Source organism: Rhinatrema bivittatum, unplaced genomic scaffold, assembly GCF_901001135.1.
Source record: "Rhinatrema bivittatum unplaced genomic scaffold, aRhiBiv1.1, whole genome shotgun sequence".
In the NCBI taxonomy this organism is placed as follows: domain Eukaryota; kingdom Metazoa; phylum Chordata; class Amphibia; order Gymnophiona; family Rhinatrematidae; genus Rhinatrema; species Rhinatrema bivittatum.
The window spans coordinates 165738-186621 of NW_021820703.1; the positions used below are offsets into that span (position 1 = coordinate 165738).

The following is a 20884-nucleotide window of genomic DNA, read 5'->3' on the forward strand; positions in this document are numbered from 1 at the left end:
TGTGCTACCTGCAAACTTCATGGAGTGCCCACTAGTCCTTCTATTATCCAAGAGTAAATAACTGATTCATATTTACTTGTTCTAGACCTCACATGATTTTAAAGACCTCTATCATATCCCCCCATCAGCCATCTCTTTTCCAAGTTGAACAGCCCTAAGCTCTTTAGCCTTTCCTCATAGGGGAGCTGAACCATTCCCTTATCATTTTGGTTGCCCTTCTTTGTATGTTCTCCACTGCAACTATATATTTTTTGAGATGCGTCGAAAAGAATTGTACATAGTACTCAAGGTGCGGTCTCAGCATGGAGCGATTCAAAGGCATTATGACATTTTCCATTTTATTCACCAGTCCCTTCCTAACAATTCCTAATATTGTTTGCTTTTTTGACTGCCGCAGCACACTGAGCTGACGATTTCAATGTATTATCCACTATGAAGCCTAGGTCTTTTTCCTGGGTGGTAGCTCCTAATATGGAACCTAACATCATATAACTACACCATGGGTTATTTTTCCCTATATGCATCATCTTGCACTTGTCCACATTAAATTTCATCTGCCATTTAGATTCTCATTCTTCCAGTCTTGCAAGGTCCTCCTGCAAAGCTGACAGTTAAGATCCCATTGCATTGGTGATTCTTTTAAAGATAGGTCCAAATTGTTAAAGCTTTTTATATATTTTTCTATTATTGAAAGTTGGAATACTGTAAAACCTTTTGTCAACTGATAATGTGCTACAATAGAACTTAAATGTACTATGACTGAATTTGTCTTTATTCCTGAATCATAACAATGAAGAAGGTATTGGTCATGGATTTTACTCCAAACTGAAAACCTTTTTCACTTGAAACCATATGAATGTCTTATTGATGGCTTTCTAGCTGCTAGAAATTTAATTTCTTTGGAAAAGGGAATGGTCTCTAACATTTCGCACTCAACTTCCAGGCTGTTAGCGCTAGTGAGTGAAAGTTGGGGTGAAGATGAGAATCCAGTGGGAGCATTGAGAGGATAGGATCACCTTGATGGTGGCTGAAAAGAATTGGTAATTACTGCTTGGGGAAAGTTTTAGAACTTAAAAGTTTTGGGGAGAAGTAAACTAGTGGGGAATATTATTTAGTGTGTTGTGTGATAAGCAGTTTGTGTGTTTTGTATTTCCCTCCCTTCCATACACCCCTAGCTCATCCTTTGATTTATAGGCAAGTGACACTTTCACACTAAAAAAAAAAAAAAAAAGTTATCAGCCTTTTAATTTAATTTCAGAAATTCCTCATAACTTGTTAAGAGTTTAATCATTCCCTTGTAGATGGGGCAGGGTGAGGCAAGCTGCTTCAGACGGCAGATTTTTGAGATGGCAAAAAATTCCCCTCTCAGAATGCAGCTGTGACGTCTGCCTCATACTCATACCTGGGAACTCTCCAGAATTGGCCCAAAGACTCTGGAATTCTGAACAAATTGCTGGGTCTCCGGGCCAACACCCAAAAACTCCAGGTGCCCTGCTGCAGAAGGGTAGAAGACAAAGGGCCTAGAGCAGCATGAGCTTGAAGGAAGAGGAGCATCTGCACCCATGCCCCCGAAGAAAACATGAAGCCCAGTTCTGCGTGGCAAGAAAGACGAGCAGGAGCGTTGCCCTTCTCCGCGGGAGGTGGAGCAACAGTGTTGGGCGGCATGCCGAAAATAAAACAAAGGCAGAGCGGGCTGATGCTACTAGAGGAGGAAGAGGGGGAAGTGGAGCGCATGTCCTGCGGGCCCGAGGAACGAGAAGGCTCCTGTGGCTAATGAGAATCAAGGTGAGAAGAGACAATAAGAGTACATGTGTGTATGGAACAGGGATAGAAGTGAATGAGTTTATATGTATGTATGCATGCATGTATGTATGAGTGTGTGTGGGAAAGGGAGGGGGGAAGATGGGGGTGGGGGGTGCCATCTCATCCCTCGCCTCAGGCAGATTGCCTTGAGCCGCCCCTGCTTGTAAATCACTAGCAGATAAATAGTGAATACACTAATACATTTAGAGGACCCTAATTGTATGCATTCCTACTCCCATAGCAACCTAAACTTAACTAGGACCTGAACAAATTTAAGATGAAGGTAGCAGTTGAGCAGCAAGAGGGGGGGGGGGGGGCTCCCAGTCTTTTGCATCAAGTGGCACATGTATGATTTTTTACCCACCAGTGAGAAGTTGTATGTGTGCACCAGGTGCAAAGAGCTCCTGTTTCTCAGAGAATGAGTCCGATCTCTGGAGGTTAGAGTGGCAGACCTGGAGGAGCTGAGGCAAACAGAGAGGTATACAAAAATAAGACCTTCAGGGACATAGTAGCCAAGTTCCAACTCTAGTCTGGCAGCCCTGGTACTATTTGGAGGATGAAGGTGTCATGATCAGAGAGCATCAACATGGTACAGCATGAAATGATCCTGTAGTAAGGACCTGCTCTCCATGTGGTGCACTGTCCTTTTGCACTGAGGATGTGTCTCACAGTGATACTGCCCAGGAGGGACGGGTTAGGTCAGCCATCATAGTTGGTGATTCAATTATTAGAATATAGACAGCTGGGTGGCTGCTGGGCGTGAGAAGGTGGCAGACCTCATGCACCATCTAGATAGGATTTTAGACAGTCCTGGGGAGAAGCTGGCTGTCGTGGTACATGTGGGTACCAACGACATAAGAAAATGTGGGAGGGAGGATCTGGAAGCCAAATTTAGGCTCTTAGGTAGAAAATTGAAATCCAGAATCACCAGGATAGCATTCTCTGAAATGCTCCCTTTTTTGTGTGCAGGTCCCCAGAGGCAGGCAGAGCTCTGGAGTCTCAATGCATAGGTGAGACGATGGTGCAAGAAAGTTTTGTAAGGAACTGCGGAACCTTTTGGGAAAGGGGGGAGTCTTTTCTGAAGGGATGGACTCCACCATAACCAGGGTGGAACCAAGCTGCTGGTGCTAACCTTTAAAAAGGAGATAGAGCAGCTTTTAAACTAAATCAAAGGGAAAAGCAGTCACTCAGCACTGCATATAGAGGGAGGTTCAGAGGGAGGTATCTTCAAAGGATACTAATGAAACATTAGAGTGTGGCATCCCAACATAGAGGCTCCAATAATAAGAAAAGTAGTCAAGTGACTATACTTAAAAACTCAACTGAGCTAAAAGATTCCAATTTATCCCTGTCAAATGAAAAGCAGAATGTTAATACAAACAAAAAACACACTTTGAAATGTTTGTATGCTAATGCCAGAAAGTCTAAGAAGTAAGATGGGAGAATTAGAATGTATAGCTGTGATTGATGACATAGACTTAATTGCCATTTCAGAGACATGGTGGAAAGAGGATAACCAATGGGATAGTGCTACACCAGGGCACAAATTATATCGCAGTGACAGAGAGGAGAATCTTGGTGGCGCTTTATGAATGGGATGGCATACAGTCTAACAGGATAAAGATCCTGCATAAGACTAAATGCACAATCAAATCTTTATGGGTAGAAATTCCTTGTGTGTTGGGGAAGAGTATAGTGATAGGAGTATACTACCGTCCACCTGACCAAAATGGTGAGATGGACATTGAAATGACATACTAAGAGAAATTAGGGAAGCTAACCAAATTGGTAGTGCAGTAATAATGGGAGAGTTGAATTACCAAAGACAACAAAGTGGAAACCAAAATACTATAGTTATCTTAGCCTTGAAGGTGCAGCAAGCCTGACGTTGTGTAACATTAATAGTAACCAACCAGTCTTCTAATCATCCACCTTCAAAAAATCTTTTAAATAAAAAAATATTTTTGTTATTTTTATATTAATTTTTCTAAAAAGTCCTCTATTTTCAAAACAGTGAATATCGAAAGACTTTTTAATACTGTTGTCAAAAACAGTATTAAAGAGTTTTTGACAACTGTTTTTGACAACAGTATTAAAGTCTTCCGATATGCACTGTTTTGAAAATAGAGGACTTTTTAGAAAAATTATATAAAAATAACAAAAAATATTTTTTTGAATTAAAAGATTTTTTGAAGGTGGATGATTAGAAGACCGGTTGGTTACTATTAATGTTACACAACGTCAGGCTTGCTGACACCTTCAAGGCTAAGATAACTATAGTATTTTGGTTTTCACTTTGTCGTCTTTGATTATAATTTGTGGTTAACCACTGACTCCCTTTGATTAAGCAAGATTTGAATTACTCTAATATTGACTGGGTAAGTGAAATCAGGGCATGCTAGAGAGATAAAGTTCCTAAATGGAATAAATGATAGTTTTATGGGGCAACTGGTTCAGGATCAGATGAGAGAGGGAGCAATTTTAGATCTAATTTGCAGTGGAGCGCAGTATTTGGAAAGAGAATTAATGATGGTGGGGCCGCTTGGCAATAGTGAACATAATATGATCAAATTTGAATTAATGATTGAAAGGGGGACAGTAAGAAAATCCATGGCTCTAGCACTAAACTTTCAAAAGGGAAACTGATAAAATGAGAAAAACAATTTAAAAAAACAAAAAAAATTTTGAAAAGTGCAGCTAGAAAGGTAAAAAGTGTACAACAGGCATGGACACTTAAAAAATACCATATTAGTAGCACATTTCAGATATATTCCATGCATTAAGAAAGGTGGAAGTAAGGTCAAACGATTGCCAGCATGGCTAAAAAGAGAGGTGAAAGAGGCTATTTTAGCCAAAAGGTCTTCATTCAAAAACTGGAAAAAGGAGTCATCAGAAGAAAATAGGATAAAGCATAAACATTGGCAAGTTAAATGTGAGACATTGAAAAGAAAGGCTATGAGAGAATTTGAAAAGAAGTTGGCTGTAGAGGCAAAAACTCATAACAAAAACTTTTTAAAATATATCCAAAGCAGAAAGCCTGCGAGGGAGCTGGTTGGAGCGTTAGATGATCGAGGGGTTAAAGGGGTACTTAGGGAAGATAATGCCATCGCAGAAAGATTAAACAAATTCTTTGCTTCTGTGTTTACTGAAGAGGATGTTGGGGAGATACCCATTCTGGACACAGTTTTTAAGGGTGATGATTCAAATGAAATGTACCAAATCATGGTGAACCTGGAAGACGTAGTAGGCCAGATTGGCAAACTGAAGAGTAGTATATCATCTAGACCAGATGGTATACACCCCAGGGTTCTGAAAGAAATAAAAAATGAAATTTCAAACTTATTTGTAACCTATCATTAGCAAACAGGAATTATTAGGAAGAGAATAGCAAATAAAGCAATCAATGTCATAATGCCTTTGTATCGCAGCATGGTGAGACTGCATCTTGAATACTGTGTGCAATTCTGGTCGCCACATCTCAAAAAAGATACAGTTGCACTAGAGAAAGTGCAGAGAAGGGTGACCAAAATGATAAGGGGCATAGCTGCCCTATGAGGAAAGGCTAAGGAAGTTAGAGCTGTTCAGTTTGGAGAATAGACAACTGAGGGGATATGATAGAGGTCTACAAAATCATGAAAGGACTTGAACAGGTTAATGTAAATCGGTTATTTCCTCTCTCAGATAAAAGAAGAACTAGGGGGCACTCTATAAAGTTAGCATTTAAAACAAACTGAAGAAAATTATTTTTCACTCAGTGCATAGTTAAGCTCTGGAATTCGTTGCCAGAGGATATGGTTAAGGCAGTTAGTGTAATTGAGTTTATAAAAGGTTTGGATAAGTTCTTTGAGGAAAATTCCATAAATTGCTAATTAATTAATAAGCAATAGTAGCTTGAAAATTATTTAATGTTTGGGTACTTGCCAGGTACTTGTGATTTGGATTGGCCTCTGTTGGAAACAGGATACTGGGCTTGATGGACCCTTGGTCTGACCCAGTATGGCATATCTTATGTTCATATGAGAACTGTTGTACTGGGTTAGAAGATATGGAATGATTAGTAGGTGAATGACTGAGCAACTGACAAATTTTGTAGTCAAGAAGACCAAGCTTGCCATAGTCAGAAAAGTGCTATTAAAATCATTCTTGCCCTGTCTTGGTCATTAAAGGTATTAATAGAAATGAATTCATGGGCCTTCCAACCAAGAAATCGCCACAGCATCCAATGCTAAGGCCTTGGGATCTGGCCATCTGGTGCAATATATCAGAAGTTTGGGTTAAAGAATGTTTCAGAGAGATACACCTAAGGAACCCCACATTTAAAATATATTCTTTGAAGTGTGTTGATGTGGAGTGTCCACTTGTGAGGTCTTAAGTGACAGCTCAAGGAACTGCAACAATGCTGGATTTTCTCAGTATGTGTTTGGAGATGCATCCTCCTCTCTATTGCCGAAATCCATATTTTTAGGGTTTTTCTGACACAATGCTGGAGAACCATGTCCCCTTGTTTGCTTAAATTACTACAATGTTCTCTATTTGACTTGGAGGACTTTCCCTTTATGAGGTTTCGGAAGCTCTGAGAAGGCTGCTTTGAAAATAGTTCTGATCTCTAACAAGTTGTTATAATTAGTGAGGTTTTTGGGTGGACCCCTTGGACACTGTGGCAGCTGACCACGCCCACAGGGGGGGGGGAAGTCCCGTGAGGGGCCACAGGTCAGGCTCAGCTTTGGACACACAAACACAGATTATATCTTTATTTAGACAGTTGAGGAAACCACCAGAGGTGGCAGCAGTGAGTTTAGAAGATGTAGCCCGGCTGGACTAGTAATTCCCCAGGGCACCTGGACACAGCGGGTTCCTCTGGTTAGCAGTGCCTTGTGTAAGGAGCAGAACTGAGATATGAGTACAATAGAACATTCACAGAGTCCCACAAATATGGAGAAAGAAACTCTGAGATGGGGACAGCTGGCCCTCGAGGAGGAGCGAGTACCAGATCCCTGGAGCAGAAGAGCCTTTGGCAAAGTACTCACACAGCGGTTCCACGTAGGAGATGGCACTGGCACTGGACGGAGGCAGGCCCTCGAGGAGCGAGTACCTGGTTCCACGGAGACAGCTCTGAGGAGTCGATGATCGTAGTACTCACTGATGGTTGTCTGTACGACTCTTTCCAAGTAGAAGAGAAGATAGATGCAGGCAGCGAGTCAGGGAACATGGGCCCTCGAGGAGCGAGAACCGGATTCCTGGTAGTGACCTGAAAGAAGCAAAAGAGGCCCTCGAGGAGCGGGGTACCCCATTAGCAGAAAGAGTCCATGGAAGTTGGAGGCAGAGTAGCTGGGTACGAACAGCGAATCCCATCCTTAAGAATCACCCCTGCTAACTCAATGGCTAGCAATAAACTGTAGGCTTAAATATCCGGGTAGTGTGATGTCATCACAGGGGGGATGCCCCTGAGGAACGCGCCAAGAGGAAATAAGAATGAGGGCTGCACGGCGCGCGCGCCCTAAGGTACCTGTAGAATATGGCGGGAGGCAGTGCCCAAGCCAGTCCAGGGATGCTAGAGAGGATGGCAGGCGGACGCCGCGGCAGCCAAAAGTCCATGAAGAGCAGGAGGAGCCGCAAAAAAAGGAAAGGTAGGCAGAGTGAAGTCGTCGGAAGTGACTGTCGCAACACAAGTTTATATGAAGAGATCATATATTTTGTTCAGCCTTCCCTGAGAACATAACTGGCCCAAGTGATTCCCCTCATGCTTGAATGGATGCATCCATCGGTAAAGATACTTTAACTTGGGAGAAGGGGGAGAGAAATGGAAAATTTGACCCTGCAGAAAAGTAGTGGTTGATTCTACAAATCCAGAGACTGATAAAGGAGGAGGATAATTGGTATTTTGGGAGACAGAGGTTGATAATGTGATTCCAGTAATTTTTCCATTGCGGTATTCTCATGCAGAGCGCTGTACATATGAGTTTACATATACTATAGCTGTCATGTGACCAAGCAGTTCCATGAAGGTTATTGTGGAGACTGAAGTCTGTCCACCAAAATTACCTGTAAGTGATAGTAGATGGACATCCTTTGAGGAGGAAGGAAGGCCTTGCTCATTTGAATATCCAGTCATGCTCCTATAAATTCTAGGTGATACGAAGTTTTTAGATGAGATTTCTCATAGTTGAGGACAAATCATAGGGATAGAAGAGTGTGAATTATAAGAGCCATGGAAGTTTTTGGCTTGTTCAAATGATCTGCTCGATATTAGCTAATCATCTAAATATAGAAATACTAAGACCTTGTTCTTTTTCAGGTAAGTTGACACTCCTGCTGGGCATTTTGTGAAGACTCTTGAAGCTGCGGAGAGACCAAAGGGAAGGACTTGTATTGATAATGGTCTTTTTTTTTTTCATTGTGAATCTGAAAATTTTTTTTTTCTGTGGTCTGGATGAATGGGAATGTGTTTCTAGGCATCCTTAAGTCCAACATAGTCAACCAATCATTGTGGTCTAGAAGTGGGAGGATGGCTACTAGTGTGTTCATTTTGAATTTCTCTTATTTTAGAAAATTGTTTAATCCTCTTAAATCTAGAATAGGGCAAAGGTAACCTGACCTTTTGAGAATTAGAGAGCACCTTGAGTAAAATCCATTGTTAGACTCTGTTGATGGAGCCAGCTGCATTTCATGAGAAGAGAGAAGTGATGTTATTTTATGTCTTATGTGCAACTGACACTTGTGAATGCAATGTGATAAACAGGAACATATTAGAGGAAGCTTCTTAAAGTTTTGCAGGTAATCATTTTGGATGATACTGAGAACCCTCTGGTTGGCGGTGATAAGGGACCATTCATGATAAAATAATTGAAGCCTTACCCACGCTGGCTGTCAGTTCTAGTCAAAAACCCTATGGGCCAGATTTTATAATATGCGCGCGGGCATATATTTGTTTGCGCAACTTGGCGCGAACAAATCTACACCCGATTTTATAACATGCGCATGCTGCCGCACGCATGTTATAAAATCCAGGGTCGGCTCGCGCAGGGGGGTGCACAATTGTGCAACTTGCATGCGCTGAGCCAAGCAGCCTGCTTCCGTTCCCTCCAAGGCCACTCCGAAATTGGAGCTGCCTCGGAGGGAACTTTCCTTCTGCCCCCCCCCCCCCCCGCACCTTCCCCTCCCTTCTCCTATCTAACCCGCCCCCCAGCCCTAACTAACCCCCCCCCCAACCTTTATTGAATAAGTTACGCCTGCCTCTGGGCAGGCGTAACTTGTGCACGCCGGCTCTCCATCCCCAGGCCCGGTGGCTGTTCCGGAGGCCTCTGTCCCACCCCCGGAACAACGCCCCGCCCCGGAACGCCCATTTTTTCAAGCCCTGGGGCTTGCGTGCGCCACCAAGCCTATGCAAGATAGGCTCAGCGCGCGCAGGGGGAGGCAGTGGTAGGTTTTCGGGGGTTGCGCGTGTATCTTATGTCTTTTTTTGGGATGAATGTTGGACTGCCTTGCTCCAAGATCTCTCTCTAGTGTACTGCCTACAGTGTCTGGGGGTTTTTGTAGTTGTTGAGACTTGTAATGTTACTTCTGGAAGGATAAAGCATGCCAACAAGAGTAACTGTAATGTTTTCAGTAAGGTTGGTACTTCCTTTGTGAGGGTGCTGGATCTGATATAGCCATGGCCACAGTTTGTAGAGTCATGCATCATTTCTTTATGATGTTTACTTTCTCTATTACTTTATCTCCATAGAGATTGTCTCCTGCACATGGAGCATCTCATGGACATGCTCTCTAAAGTCAGAGGCCTTGAGCCAGACAGATGAGCTGTCAAAGTTGTCATATATGGATTTTATAAGATGTTTTGAGCATTGATATGTTTTTGAGCTGAAATTTTCCTTTGAAGCATGGCCATCTGACAACATTTCTTGCCCATACTGTCAAGTCTACTACATTTTTTCCCAGGATTTCTTAGACTTTTGAAGTGCCAACTATACTACTACCAAATCATGAGGCAGTTGTATTTTGTCATAATCCAGGCAATTTTTTACCTTATAGTTGAAGTCAATTCTTCTGGCTACCGGTGCAAATAAAAAAAGGGGTATTCCAAATTTTTTGATTTAGGCTCTTTAAGGCTTTGTGTACTGGTACAGCCAAAAATAATTTTGGAACATTTTAGGACTCCAGAGAGTTCTTTTGATGGTTCTAAGTCATCCTGTACTGAAAAGGGGATTGAATCTATCATCTTCTGAATAAGATTAGGTAGGAGAGATTTTCCAGAGGGTATTACTTCTTTCAGTTTCCAGGTATGGATCATCTAGAATACCTGGAGATTCTGGAATTGAATGAGCCGTGTCATAGGAAACTGAAGCCACCATGAATAAAATTTGGTAATATGGCGGGCTAGAAATTGTGTATAAATAAATCTGTGATATGGATTGGAGAACTGGAGTGTGCTTTTGAATACCGAGGTTTCCCTTCCTTTTCAATTGGTGTCTAAACAGGCTCATTTGGTACTGGAGATTTGAATTCCTTCAAAAATGTTTCCAGAACAGTAAGTCATCATCTATTAAATGAGTGCTCTGCTATTTTTGCCCAGTGGGAAAATAACTGAAGAGTTTCCTGTTTCCAGCAGTAGAATTGATGTAGAATCCCTTTTCTGTGCTGAATTCAATGGCTCCAGTGTTTTCTGCACTGATACAAGTGGCTCTGACTTGATCAGCATAGACAATGCCAAAAAAGTGTACAGTGCAGTGTGGGGAAGTACCAATGAGGCCCAAGAGGATGACACTGATGTTTCTGGCATAATGGATGCCTTCCCCAGTTGCATAACAGACTTTGCTCTGACTTATGCCCTGATGGGAAATTCTTATTCTGATGGGAATAGGAGGAAGATGATGATTCTTTGCTTTGGTGTTTGAGTGAATCAGGCCTCATCTTTTTATGAGACTCTGCTCCCCTTGAGCTTGAGGCTTGTTTCCCTTCTGGGGATGAGGCATCAGAAAATAATCTGAGTTGTCTATACCCGATGGCTCTTGGTGACATTCTGGAACTAGTCTTGTAACTGGACGTACTGTAGGAAGATCCCAGGTACCTTAGGCAAATTTTCTGTAGAACAACATAGCCATTTTGTGGCTACATCTTTTACATAGGTTGAATTTTTTTCCCAGACTTGTCAGAAGCTATCCAAAATTTTCATTTCTTATGAGGCTGAAAAGATAGAAAAAATATATAAATCAAAATTTCAAGGAATTAACCAGAGAAATGTGTATCACAAAGAAAGCGGGTTGGTGATAGAGTAATAAATCTTGCTAAAGCACTAGAAAAAGAGAAACCGAGGAGACTAATGCAGCACCAGTGTGCGGGAACTCCTACCATGTTCAGAAAAACTTTCCTTGGTGAGCTCTCAGAGGTCAATTTTAAAAGTGTTGATTACGCAAAAGTGCATACATATGCGTGTATATGGACTGCGCAAAAGCAATGTGGATTTTTAAAAGTTGCAAATTACGTGTTGTGTCTGTGGATCCTTGAATCGAGGCTAAGTTAGTACCATCTGCAGGGAGAAGCCTGAAGGCCCTGAACCATTGGCAGGTGGACCCAGGCGCAGTAGAAACCAATCAGGGCCTTCGCCTACACCAGCTCATTTCCTCAGGTTGAGCCTTTGGGTGCCAGGACTGGCAGGACTTAGGTGGGGTCTCTGATGTAGACAGAAGGGAAGGTCCGTGGATAGCTAGGTTCGTGGGCAGGTGGCGGTCAGGTGTATCCGAGGTGCAGGCAATGACGAGGCAGGCAGCAGTCAGGCATATCCGAGGTGTAGGCAATGGTTGAGGCAGACAGTGATCAAGTGTATGCGAAGCTCAAGCAATGGTCAGGGCCGTGTATCCATCCGGGAAAGGAGAGGAGGGACAGACAGGTGGAGGCAGGTGCACAAGGGCAAAAATAAGCAGACAATGAGGATGGAGAAACTGGACAAGGAACTGAAGACAAGGCTGAGGACAAGCTGGACAAAGAAGTGAAGATAAAGCTGAAATGAAAAACTGAAGACAGGGCTGGAACCAAGACTGAAACGAAGACTGAGCAACACGCACTACAAGATGTGTATTACAAGTAGATGGACCTGTTACTGAGGCACGTTGTATCTGGAGCATTGCCCTTTTATAAGGCCATGGTTCTGATTTCATTCTTAGGGGCCACGGGGACTTTCTCACCGCGGTCCCTTTAAATGTGGGGAGACTGCATGCACGTGCCTAAGGAGAGGTGTCGCATGTGTTTGCTGGCAGTGTCCTGCTGCACAGTTTCCAGAGCAGTGCCAGCAGTGTTCTGCTGCCGTTAAGGAGCGGCAAGACCAGCCTGGCGTCCTGCCACATTTTCAGGGGCCAGCTTGGAGGTGAGAGCAGCTGTCTGTGGGGTTAGCTCACGGACCACCAAGTGTAACATTACGGGTGTATGTACCTGTGCATGCTTGAAAAATAAGGGGGCGAAAAAGGGGCAGGGCATGGCCGTTCTGGGGTGGGGCCAACACTTATGCAGTAAGTCTATTTTAAAACCGAAAACTGCAGCATGTGTAGGCTAGATATCTGCATAACTTTACTGCAGCTTCTGATGAGGAGCAAGTCTGTAGATCTCGAGATTTAGGGCTTATAGGACAGGGTGAGGGGTCTGGGTCAACTGTGGGGTATGCAGGACAAACTGGAGGACTAACTGGAAAACTGGGAATGTGCCTTTTGCAAGCATATTTTAAAATCTGCTTACATACATGCGTAAAAGCCGACAAAGTCCTATGGAAGACAAACATGCTGCTCGAGTAACCTCTTAAAATTAAGAGCATACTTACCTGTGGCTGGTATATTTTAAAATATATGCACACAAATGTACACCTGATTTAAAATTCCAGCCTATCTTTACTCATTCGCAGATATGTGAGCGTATGGGCGCACTTTGCTCGTTTTAAAGTTACCATTTTAGAACGCACATTTGGACTGGTGCTGTCAAATGACATCACCCACTTGTGTGATTGCATTTTGTTCTGCTTGTCCATGGAGAAATAAATTTATCTTTAGACAATCCATATGATGATATTTTCTTGCAAATATTGCACAACTGCAAATTGTGAAGACTGCAAACAAATATTTGTGTACAATTCATTTGTCCTGTCACTAAGTTATTTCAAATATAACATGGATAATATTATCAATACCTATATAGCATAAGTACAAAATTTAACACCAACAGCATACAGCAGAAACATGTCTGTTACAAATCTGGCACCACCTAGTGACATGGAGGCAGATTTCACAATGGCTTGTGACATCACAATGCAATTCTTCTCTAAAGCAAACTGCAACAGCTGTGGCTTGTGACATCACAATGCAATTCTTCTCTAAAGCAAACTGCAACAGCTGAATTTCAGGTGGCTGTACCTCCTACTTGCAGCAGAATATAATCTGCCATAGGCAGGAAGACAAATCTTGCTTACAGACAGATGAACTACTGGGATCACTTTTCTGTTAGCTTTATGGGAAATAACCAGGAGTCAAAAAAAGCCTGCAAGCTCTTTGTTTCCTTCCTCCTTTCTGTAACGCACTTCAAACACATATTTGAATGTCACTTCAAAATAAGTGTTTGCAGTGACATTCAGCTGACAGTTAAGGACATATCAGAAAGGACAGGCAGCAGATGGGTACCTACAAGTCATTTTTTGCACACCTCTTGCCCCAGTTTATTCCTCTAAAATCAAAACATTTCTTTCTTAAAACAGACCACATTAGAAAGAAAATGATCCTGATTCAATCCTAGCAGTTTTTTTTTTTTAAGCTGAGTTTGTTTTGCTAACTGAGATGAATGGTAATTATGCCATTAGTGGAGGAGTAGCCTAGTGGTTAGAGCAGCGGGCGATGAACCAGAGACCAGGGTTCAAGTCCTGCTGTCACTCCGTGTGACCTTGGGCAAGTCACTTTACCCTCCATTACCTCAGGTACAAACTTAGTAAGCCCTCTGGGGATAGGGAAATACCTACAGTACCTGAATGCAATCCGCTTTGAAGTGCTGAAAAAAAGTGTGAAAAGCAGAATATAAAAAAATCTAAAAATAAATAAAAATAAAATAGGAGGAAGCACAGCTGCACTAAAGTTGAGATTGAGGTAAACTTGAAAAACTCAAAAAGTAACATTCAAAAAGCATGAAACTAAGGACCTTTACATTTTGAAAAGATATAAATCAGATACATCGCATGATCTGATTAAAAGAAATAATTTAAGATTACCTTTAACTTACTGCTTTTTATTTCAAATTGTCTCTCCCCTATTTCCTATAAATTTTGTGGGCTAAATGGAAGGGATGTTTTCCTTTTTTTTTTCCAAATATAATTGTCTTTAAATAACAATTGTTTCTCCCTTCTATTGTGAAATGCTGATATTTATCTGTAATAATTTGTGAAAATTCAATAAATAGATATAAAAAAAAAAAAAGAAATAATTATTCATGTTCAGTATAGTCCTTGTAATACTAGTTATGAAAAGCCTCTTGCATCATTGTGAAAGCCATTACTAAATAAATACTTTTCTATATTCAGTCAGGCCATTTGGTATCTCTCACATACGCACACATATATATTTCATATGCTATAATTTTATATAGATAGATATAATATGAAAAACATAGATATGAAATTATATATGAAACATAGCAGAAATGTGGTATATTAACTATGTTAACTATTTAAAATTGTTGACAAGACAATTCAAACTAATTTTAACCTCTGCAATGGGAAATTCTATATTATCTATTCTGATAAGTTTAAAGAAAAGTTTGGACTTGTGAAAAAAGCTTAAGAATATGCTTTTTTGAGTTCACAAAGCTTGATTTTCTTTAGTTACAACCTAATCTAAGTAAAAGTTAACATTAACATGAGACAAAGATTAAATTACCACTATTTGTCTTGTTCAATCAAAAATCTGATTTGCAACCTTTAGAGTGACTGGGATGTGGATGGGTTATAGAGCAGAAAGAAAAATGCAAGCATATGTTCCTTACTTTAAAGCATGTTTGTTTAAAAGAAGGACCTGATATGAAAACCTGCTAGTGAAACAACTACATTAGAAGAAGACAAGAATAACCACTTGATCTTAATTCATTCTGTATATTCTACATATATGTTAAAACAATCTCATTTAAATCAGAGAGAAGGAAGTTTTCTTATGAAAATAAGAATAAATGTCATCCTCCAGAAGTATATGGGTGGCTGTTGCTCCTGCGATCTCCCCCCAAGATTCACAGTGCTCGGGCACCAGTGGTAACAGGGTACCCAAGTTGCCACCCCAATTTCTCCCCACTTATCCCGGAAGCCTAGAAAACACTTACCAGTCGCAGAGGGGGAGGGGAAACTTGCCAGTTTCCCATAGGTCTGCTGCTTCATAGAGGGGTGGGTGAGGCAAGTGAGAGGGCCTGCGGCACAACTGATTGTGGCAGTAACCTAAACTCTGCCTTGAACCACATGGCAAACTCTGTGGCTGCACAGCCACATCCAGGTCCAACCCAGTATACCACGAGACCTGCGGTGATGTCATCACTGGGTGGCTGGCCTCAAGGCACAGTATTGGCCAGCTGCCAAAGAAATGGATGGCGCTAGCAGGGGAATAAAGTTGAGAGAAGCCTGTGCTATGTATACTTGGGTGATAACTGTGTATCATTATCTCTCTTACAGTGAGTATTTTAACTTTTGTGGCATATGGGGGGGGGGGAGTCTGATGGGTCAGTATATGGTGGGTCTTGCTGCTAGGGTGGTAATCCAGGGTTATGAGCCAGGGCATCCTCTGGCTCTGGCATTTTACAGGCAAGCTCTTGCAATACATGGCAGGCCTGTCTTTGGGCAGGAGCTGGGCCCCATCATTTGAGGTGAGTCCTTGGCAACATGCTGCTTGGGCGGCCTAGACAGTGTGTGTTTGTGCTAATGGCCCTAGAGTTGATAATTAGCAATTGTATGATGAACTTGAAAGATATTCCTTGGGGTAAGGTAGGAAGTAGCTAGGGACAGAGGCTCAATATCTGCATTAGATTTAGTTATATTAATCTACTAAAGCTATGGCCAATTATCCAAATGGTTACTGAAGTGTCAGAATTAGTTTATCAGCCTGGATTAGGTATGCAGATGAGTTTTAAATGTTGGAGTTGGGAAAGCATGGAGGACAGTGGGGATATCTCAGATGCCCTAATTATTGGAATTGAAAGAATATTTTTATATAACTGTATTTATTTTTTTATTTTGGGTGCTTATATGCTGCAAATCCAAGAGTCTAGGCAGCTCATATGTGTTACATGCTAAAAAAAATCTATTTTCCAGTGAAATACTGCTATTGCATTTTAAGATATGTTTTCCTTTAAGCACTTTAGGTAATATAGGTATCATGTGATCCCACAGTTGCCATAGCAAATACTATGTTGTTCATTTGAGCTGATTCGTTCCTCTATTCATGATGATCACTGCCAAGGATTGCAAGTGACAATGAGATAGAGGACATCTGTGCTTGTAAAATCTGTAGAATAGTCCCTGTTTCAGTGACTTTTCTATTACTTGCAAACAAATTAAATGAAAAACTAGGTTAGTAAATTAAAAATTAGGCCTTTGTGTTTGATCATTGCATTTATTTACATGTTAAGGTAATTTACATAATGAAGACTAATGCTTGAAATGATTGTTTTCTAGATAGGATTTTAATGCAAGATATATTAAAAACAATTTAGATGTCTTCAATTCCATTTTCTTAAAGGAATTAAGAGAAATAATGCAAAATCTGTTACACCTGCACATAGTGCATACCAGCTGTTTCCATTTTTGCAAAGGTTGAAATAATCTTTGGCTATGACACATGCATACACACATTTTAACATTTGTACAATTTGAGGATGAGCAGAAACCATACTTCCTCTTCTCAGTTTTAATGTAACCTGACAGTGGTATAGGCCAGAAGTCACATGACTTTAAATTTAATTATTACTGCCTTAAGCCACTGGCATCACATTATTTCATGGATATTCTTTTTGGATGAAAATAACTTATACTGAAGACATAAAAATCAGCAAATTTAAAGATGCACAGTTTCATAGGTATGGAACATTACCTTCTGCAGTTAACAGCTTAAAAAAAAAAAGACCACTGGTCAACTTTGCTGTTATATGGGAAGACCTCAAACATGATAAATGTGTTTTGAAGTGATATTATATAATAATTTTCCAGTAATTTCAAGAAAAAATACATCTTTTACTTTGCAAAGATTTAATTTTACAAACAATGCACATTGCTTTTCCTTATATTTCGGTAGCAGGCTATTTTCTTCTGTATAAGGAGACAAGCTTTCACAATGCCCCTCACTATAACCTCTAAGCTATTAGCATGTGAAACAGGTTACAAGAAGCATGATTAGAAAGAAAAGCATAGTATTGATGCTGAAAAGATCTCACACCTGCAGCACAATGCTGCTAAGCACCAGATAGAAGACAAAGGGTATCTTCCACACCAAGCAAATGTCTGATAGTGTTACACAGTTAAATGCATCAGCAGGCAAATCCAATACAATTTAAAAAAAATCATACTCTGTTTTATGAATAATTTATTATGGATGTATGAAAAAGCTCAGTAAGGGAATACAAAATACTTTGATGTGTAGTCTTCACTGATATGAATCCTAGATGAAAAAAAGGTAGCAACACCCATCTTTTTACAAGGAAGCAATGTCTTATTTTTCAAGTTTAAACATGAATTTTTCATTCTTCCAAATCAGCAGTAAAGCTAAACAAATAGCCAGCGTTTTCTGACATGAAGCTGCATGTTGTCTATATTCTGCTCTTTAACTATGCAACATATCACTACCATCTCTACAACAAATACTAACGAACACCCCAAAACTTGATACAAACAGCAAACACTGAATACCAAAATTAAAATCTGTGATGATAAAAGAAACCAGGAGAATTAAAAATACATGAATATCTGCATTTAAAAAAGGCTTACCGACTTTGGACTCTTTGTTGGGACTGGCAGTCCTGCAAAATGGCAAAAAGGAGAAGTAATCATTAATATATAATTGCTAATTTCCTTTAAGAAGACTCAAAGCTGTATTATCCTAACGTAGTCATCTGCAGAGTTATGTCAGGTCCTCTCTAGCATCGGAGTTATCAGCTTGTTCATATCGAATCAAAGCACAGAGAGAAAGAGAAGGAGGGAGGGAGGAAAGGAGAGAGATCTATCTGCATTAGCTATGCTGACTTGTGCTGCAGCAGCCTGGAGGCTGGGGAAAGAAATTCACAGACCTCAGTGGCCTGGGAAATTGAACACTTGGACAGAATCTCAAATGCTCCCTTGGATTAAAAAAGACTTAGCTCACAATTAAGCTAGGGATATTTCCTTTTGACGTGACCTGCTTGTCAATTTTATTGGACCAATCAGAACCACACAAGAGATGCATGCTGGTTTTAAGGGTATCTTTTTAAAAACGGATTCCTGGCTAATAACGTCATATCTCCCCATGGACAAGAAGCACTACCAACTAGAAAATAAAGAAAAAAGGATATTCTTTTATCTTCAGCATGGGTTGCGGTTTATGTGAGTGGCAACTAAATGAAATCCAAATCATTCATTCTCTTGCAAACATGTAGCTGCAGGATGATATAGGCAGCTAAATGGAACTGTAGATTGTTAGGAAGGGGACAAGTAATTTGGAAAAAGTGAAAGTTAATTGTTGTGGCTCATTTTAGGGAGGATAAGTACTCTTGCTTGCCAGTTGCATGATGAAGTTGTGACTGATAGGAATAAGATGCCTGAAATTGCAGGCTAATTTCCACCTGCTCAACAGACCTATATGTGGAAAGTAAGGGAGAACACCCTTACAGGGGTGAAATATATTTTGGAAATTGAAATTTCTGTAAATGATAAATAAGCAGAAATGTGTTCTGCGATCGTTAAAGACTGACACTTCAAATACTAACAATCATATAATCTTAATGTTTGCATTCTCTGTTGTCAGTCTTACAATATTATTTTATAGTCCTCTAGCAAGACTATCTTTCCCACTCTTTTATTAGTCCTTCTATATAAATATTATTGCTAAAGATATGCTGAAAACTGATAAATATTTAAGAAAGCCAATGAAATAAATGTTATCAAAATGCAAACAGCTGGTCAGGTGACAGTGCTTTTTTGTTATGACAGCTTTTAAATCTAGGAAGTGATCAACAGTTGAAAATGATCAACAATGTTCATTGCTGATTGTTGAAAATGCTGCATAAAAATATGCTATATTTTGAATTTAGCTAAAAAAAATATTTCTAGACATTTAGACATGGGGGTAGAAAATGGGAGCTTCCTATTACTGATGCTTATCCTGATCGGTTTTTTATCAGTATGCAGTGCATTCCTCTTGGGTGGGAGGACAGATTTAATGTGGTAGAATGCAACATTTAGACTACATTATAGCAATTTTTTAAAATTTTAATTATTATCCCCTTGCATTTTTTATTTTAAATGATACTTTTGCCTAATTAATAAAAGATAAAAGTAATTTCAAGCATATGTTGTTGATTTGTAGATGTAACTGGCCACTGTGGGAGATAGGATGTTGGGTGCGACGAACCTTGGTCTGACCTAGCATGGCATTTCTTATGAGGTTTTTTCCTTATATCAAGTTAAGCCAAAATAAGGAAAGGATTCAAATATATAATTCACATGAAACCTTTCCACTGCACTTCACAGATCAGAAACCCTAATCTGTCCTTCATATTACAATTAATTTCATTTATTACAATTCAGAAAAGCTTATATGGTTGAAATGTGATTGAAAATCCACAAGGCCACTGTTTGGCATCTCTCTTATGACACATGAATCATAAAATGTCATTGCTTTGTGCCAGTGTTTACTGCAGAACAAGCTGTAATTGACTTTCTACAAAAATGACGGCTTGTATAACTTGTATAAAATGTCAATAACACTGTAGAGGTGACAGTTACGACAATGCAACATTTTGTGAAATAATAATTGTTCTACAGAATCTACAAACTCATAGAATCAAATAGGGGCCATCGAGTCAATCACAGCACACTCATTCAGTATCACCCACAGAGCAGCATTCAGTTTTCCTTATGACAATCACAACTGAGATACAGTTACTGCTCTTCCAGAGACAAAATACCCTTGGAACTTCTTTGGAACGAAGGCACAATATTTTGTTTCTTAATGCTGTTGAGCATCATGTTAAACCCCTGATACTATGAACAATTTATTCAGCAACAGAGTTAGCAGATTAAAAAAAAAATATATATATCTTTTTTCACCTTTTTTATGCTTGAAGCAAACTAAATATTTGCCATTTTTCAAACACTTTATTTTAATCACACCTATCAATATTATTCTCTGTAAATCCAGTTTCTTCGAACACTCAGAAACATCAAAACCATGAATAATGCAAAAACCCAGGAATAATGCACATTAGTTATAAAAGTTACATGTATGTAGCATCTTTCTTCCACGTATGATCCCAAATCATTTTATTTATTTATTTATTTATTTTAAGTTTTTCTATACCGGCATTCGCGATAAATATCGCATCATGTCGGTTCACAATTAACAAGTGGACAGGAACAAAACCAAAAAAATAACATTTAGTAATAAATAATAATAATAATAATAGTAGTAAAAAACATAGATCAAGAGAAGGCTAAGGAATGCAGTTACAATAAAACAAGGGAATAAAATAACTTGGATCTGAGAAAAGAAGCAGGGGTTTAAATTAAAAGAATATATATGCCAGTCAATGTGCATATAGCATTGATGAATTGCCCTTATGAAGTAGGGATGTTAATTACCATGATTAAGGCAAAGTCTGGGCGACTGGTTGATAATGTAATAAGTTCAGTTTAGTTCAGGAAAAGCTTTCACGAATAGCCACGTTTTAAGTCTTTTCCTAAAAGTAGGAAGGCATGGTTCCTGCCGCAAATCTGGCGGGATAGAGTTCCACAGAGTTGGTCCTGCAGTGGAGAATGCCCTGTCTCTGGCGGTTATGTGCTTCATGGTTTTGGAGTGTGGTATTTGTAGGGTTTCTCTATAGGACTCTCTGATTGGTC

At 40.0% G+C, this 20884-nt stretch overlaps 1 protein-coding gene across 1 annotated transcript in view; it reads right to left on the reverse strand.

The window, feature by feature from the left end:
• The window catches only part of LOC115081975 (membrane-associated guanylate kinase, WW and PDZ domain-containing protein 1-like), a 249399-nt gene that overhangs the window by 126832 nt on the left and 101683 nt on the right, over nucleotides 1-20884 (reverse strand). Inside the window, 1 exon segment of the mRNA XM_029586214.1 lies at nucleotides 17780-17811. Within this exon segment, the coding sequence (XP_029442074.1) occupies nucleotides 17780-17811 (32 nt within the window).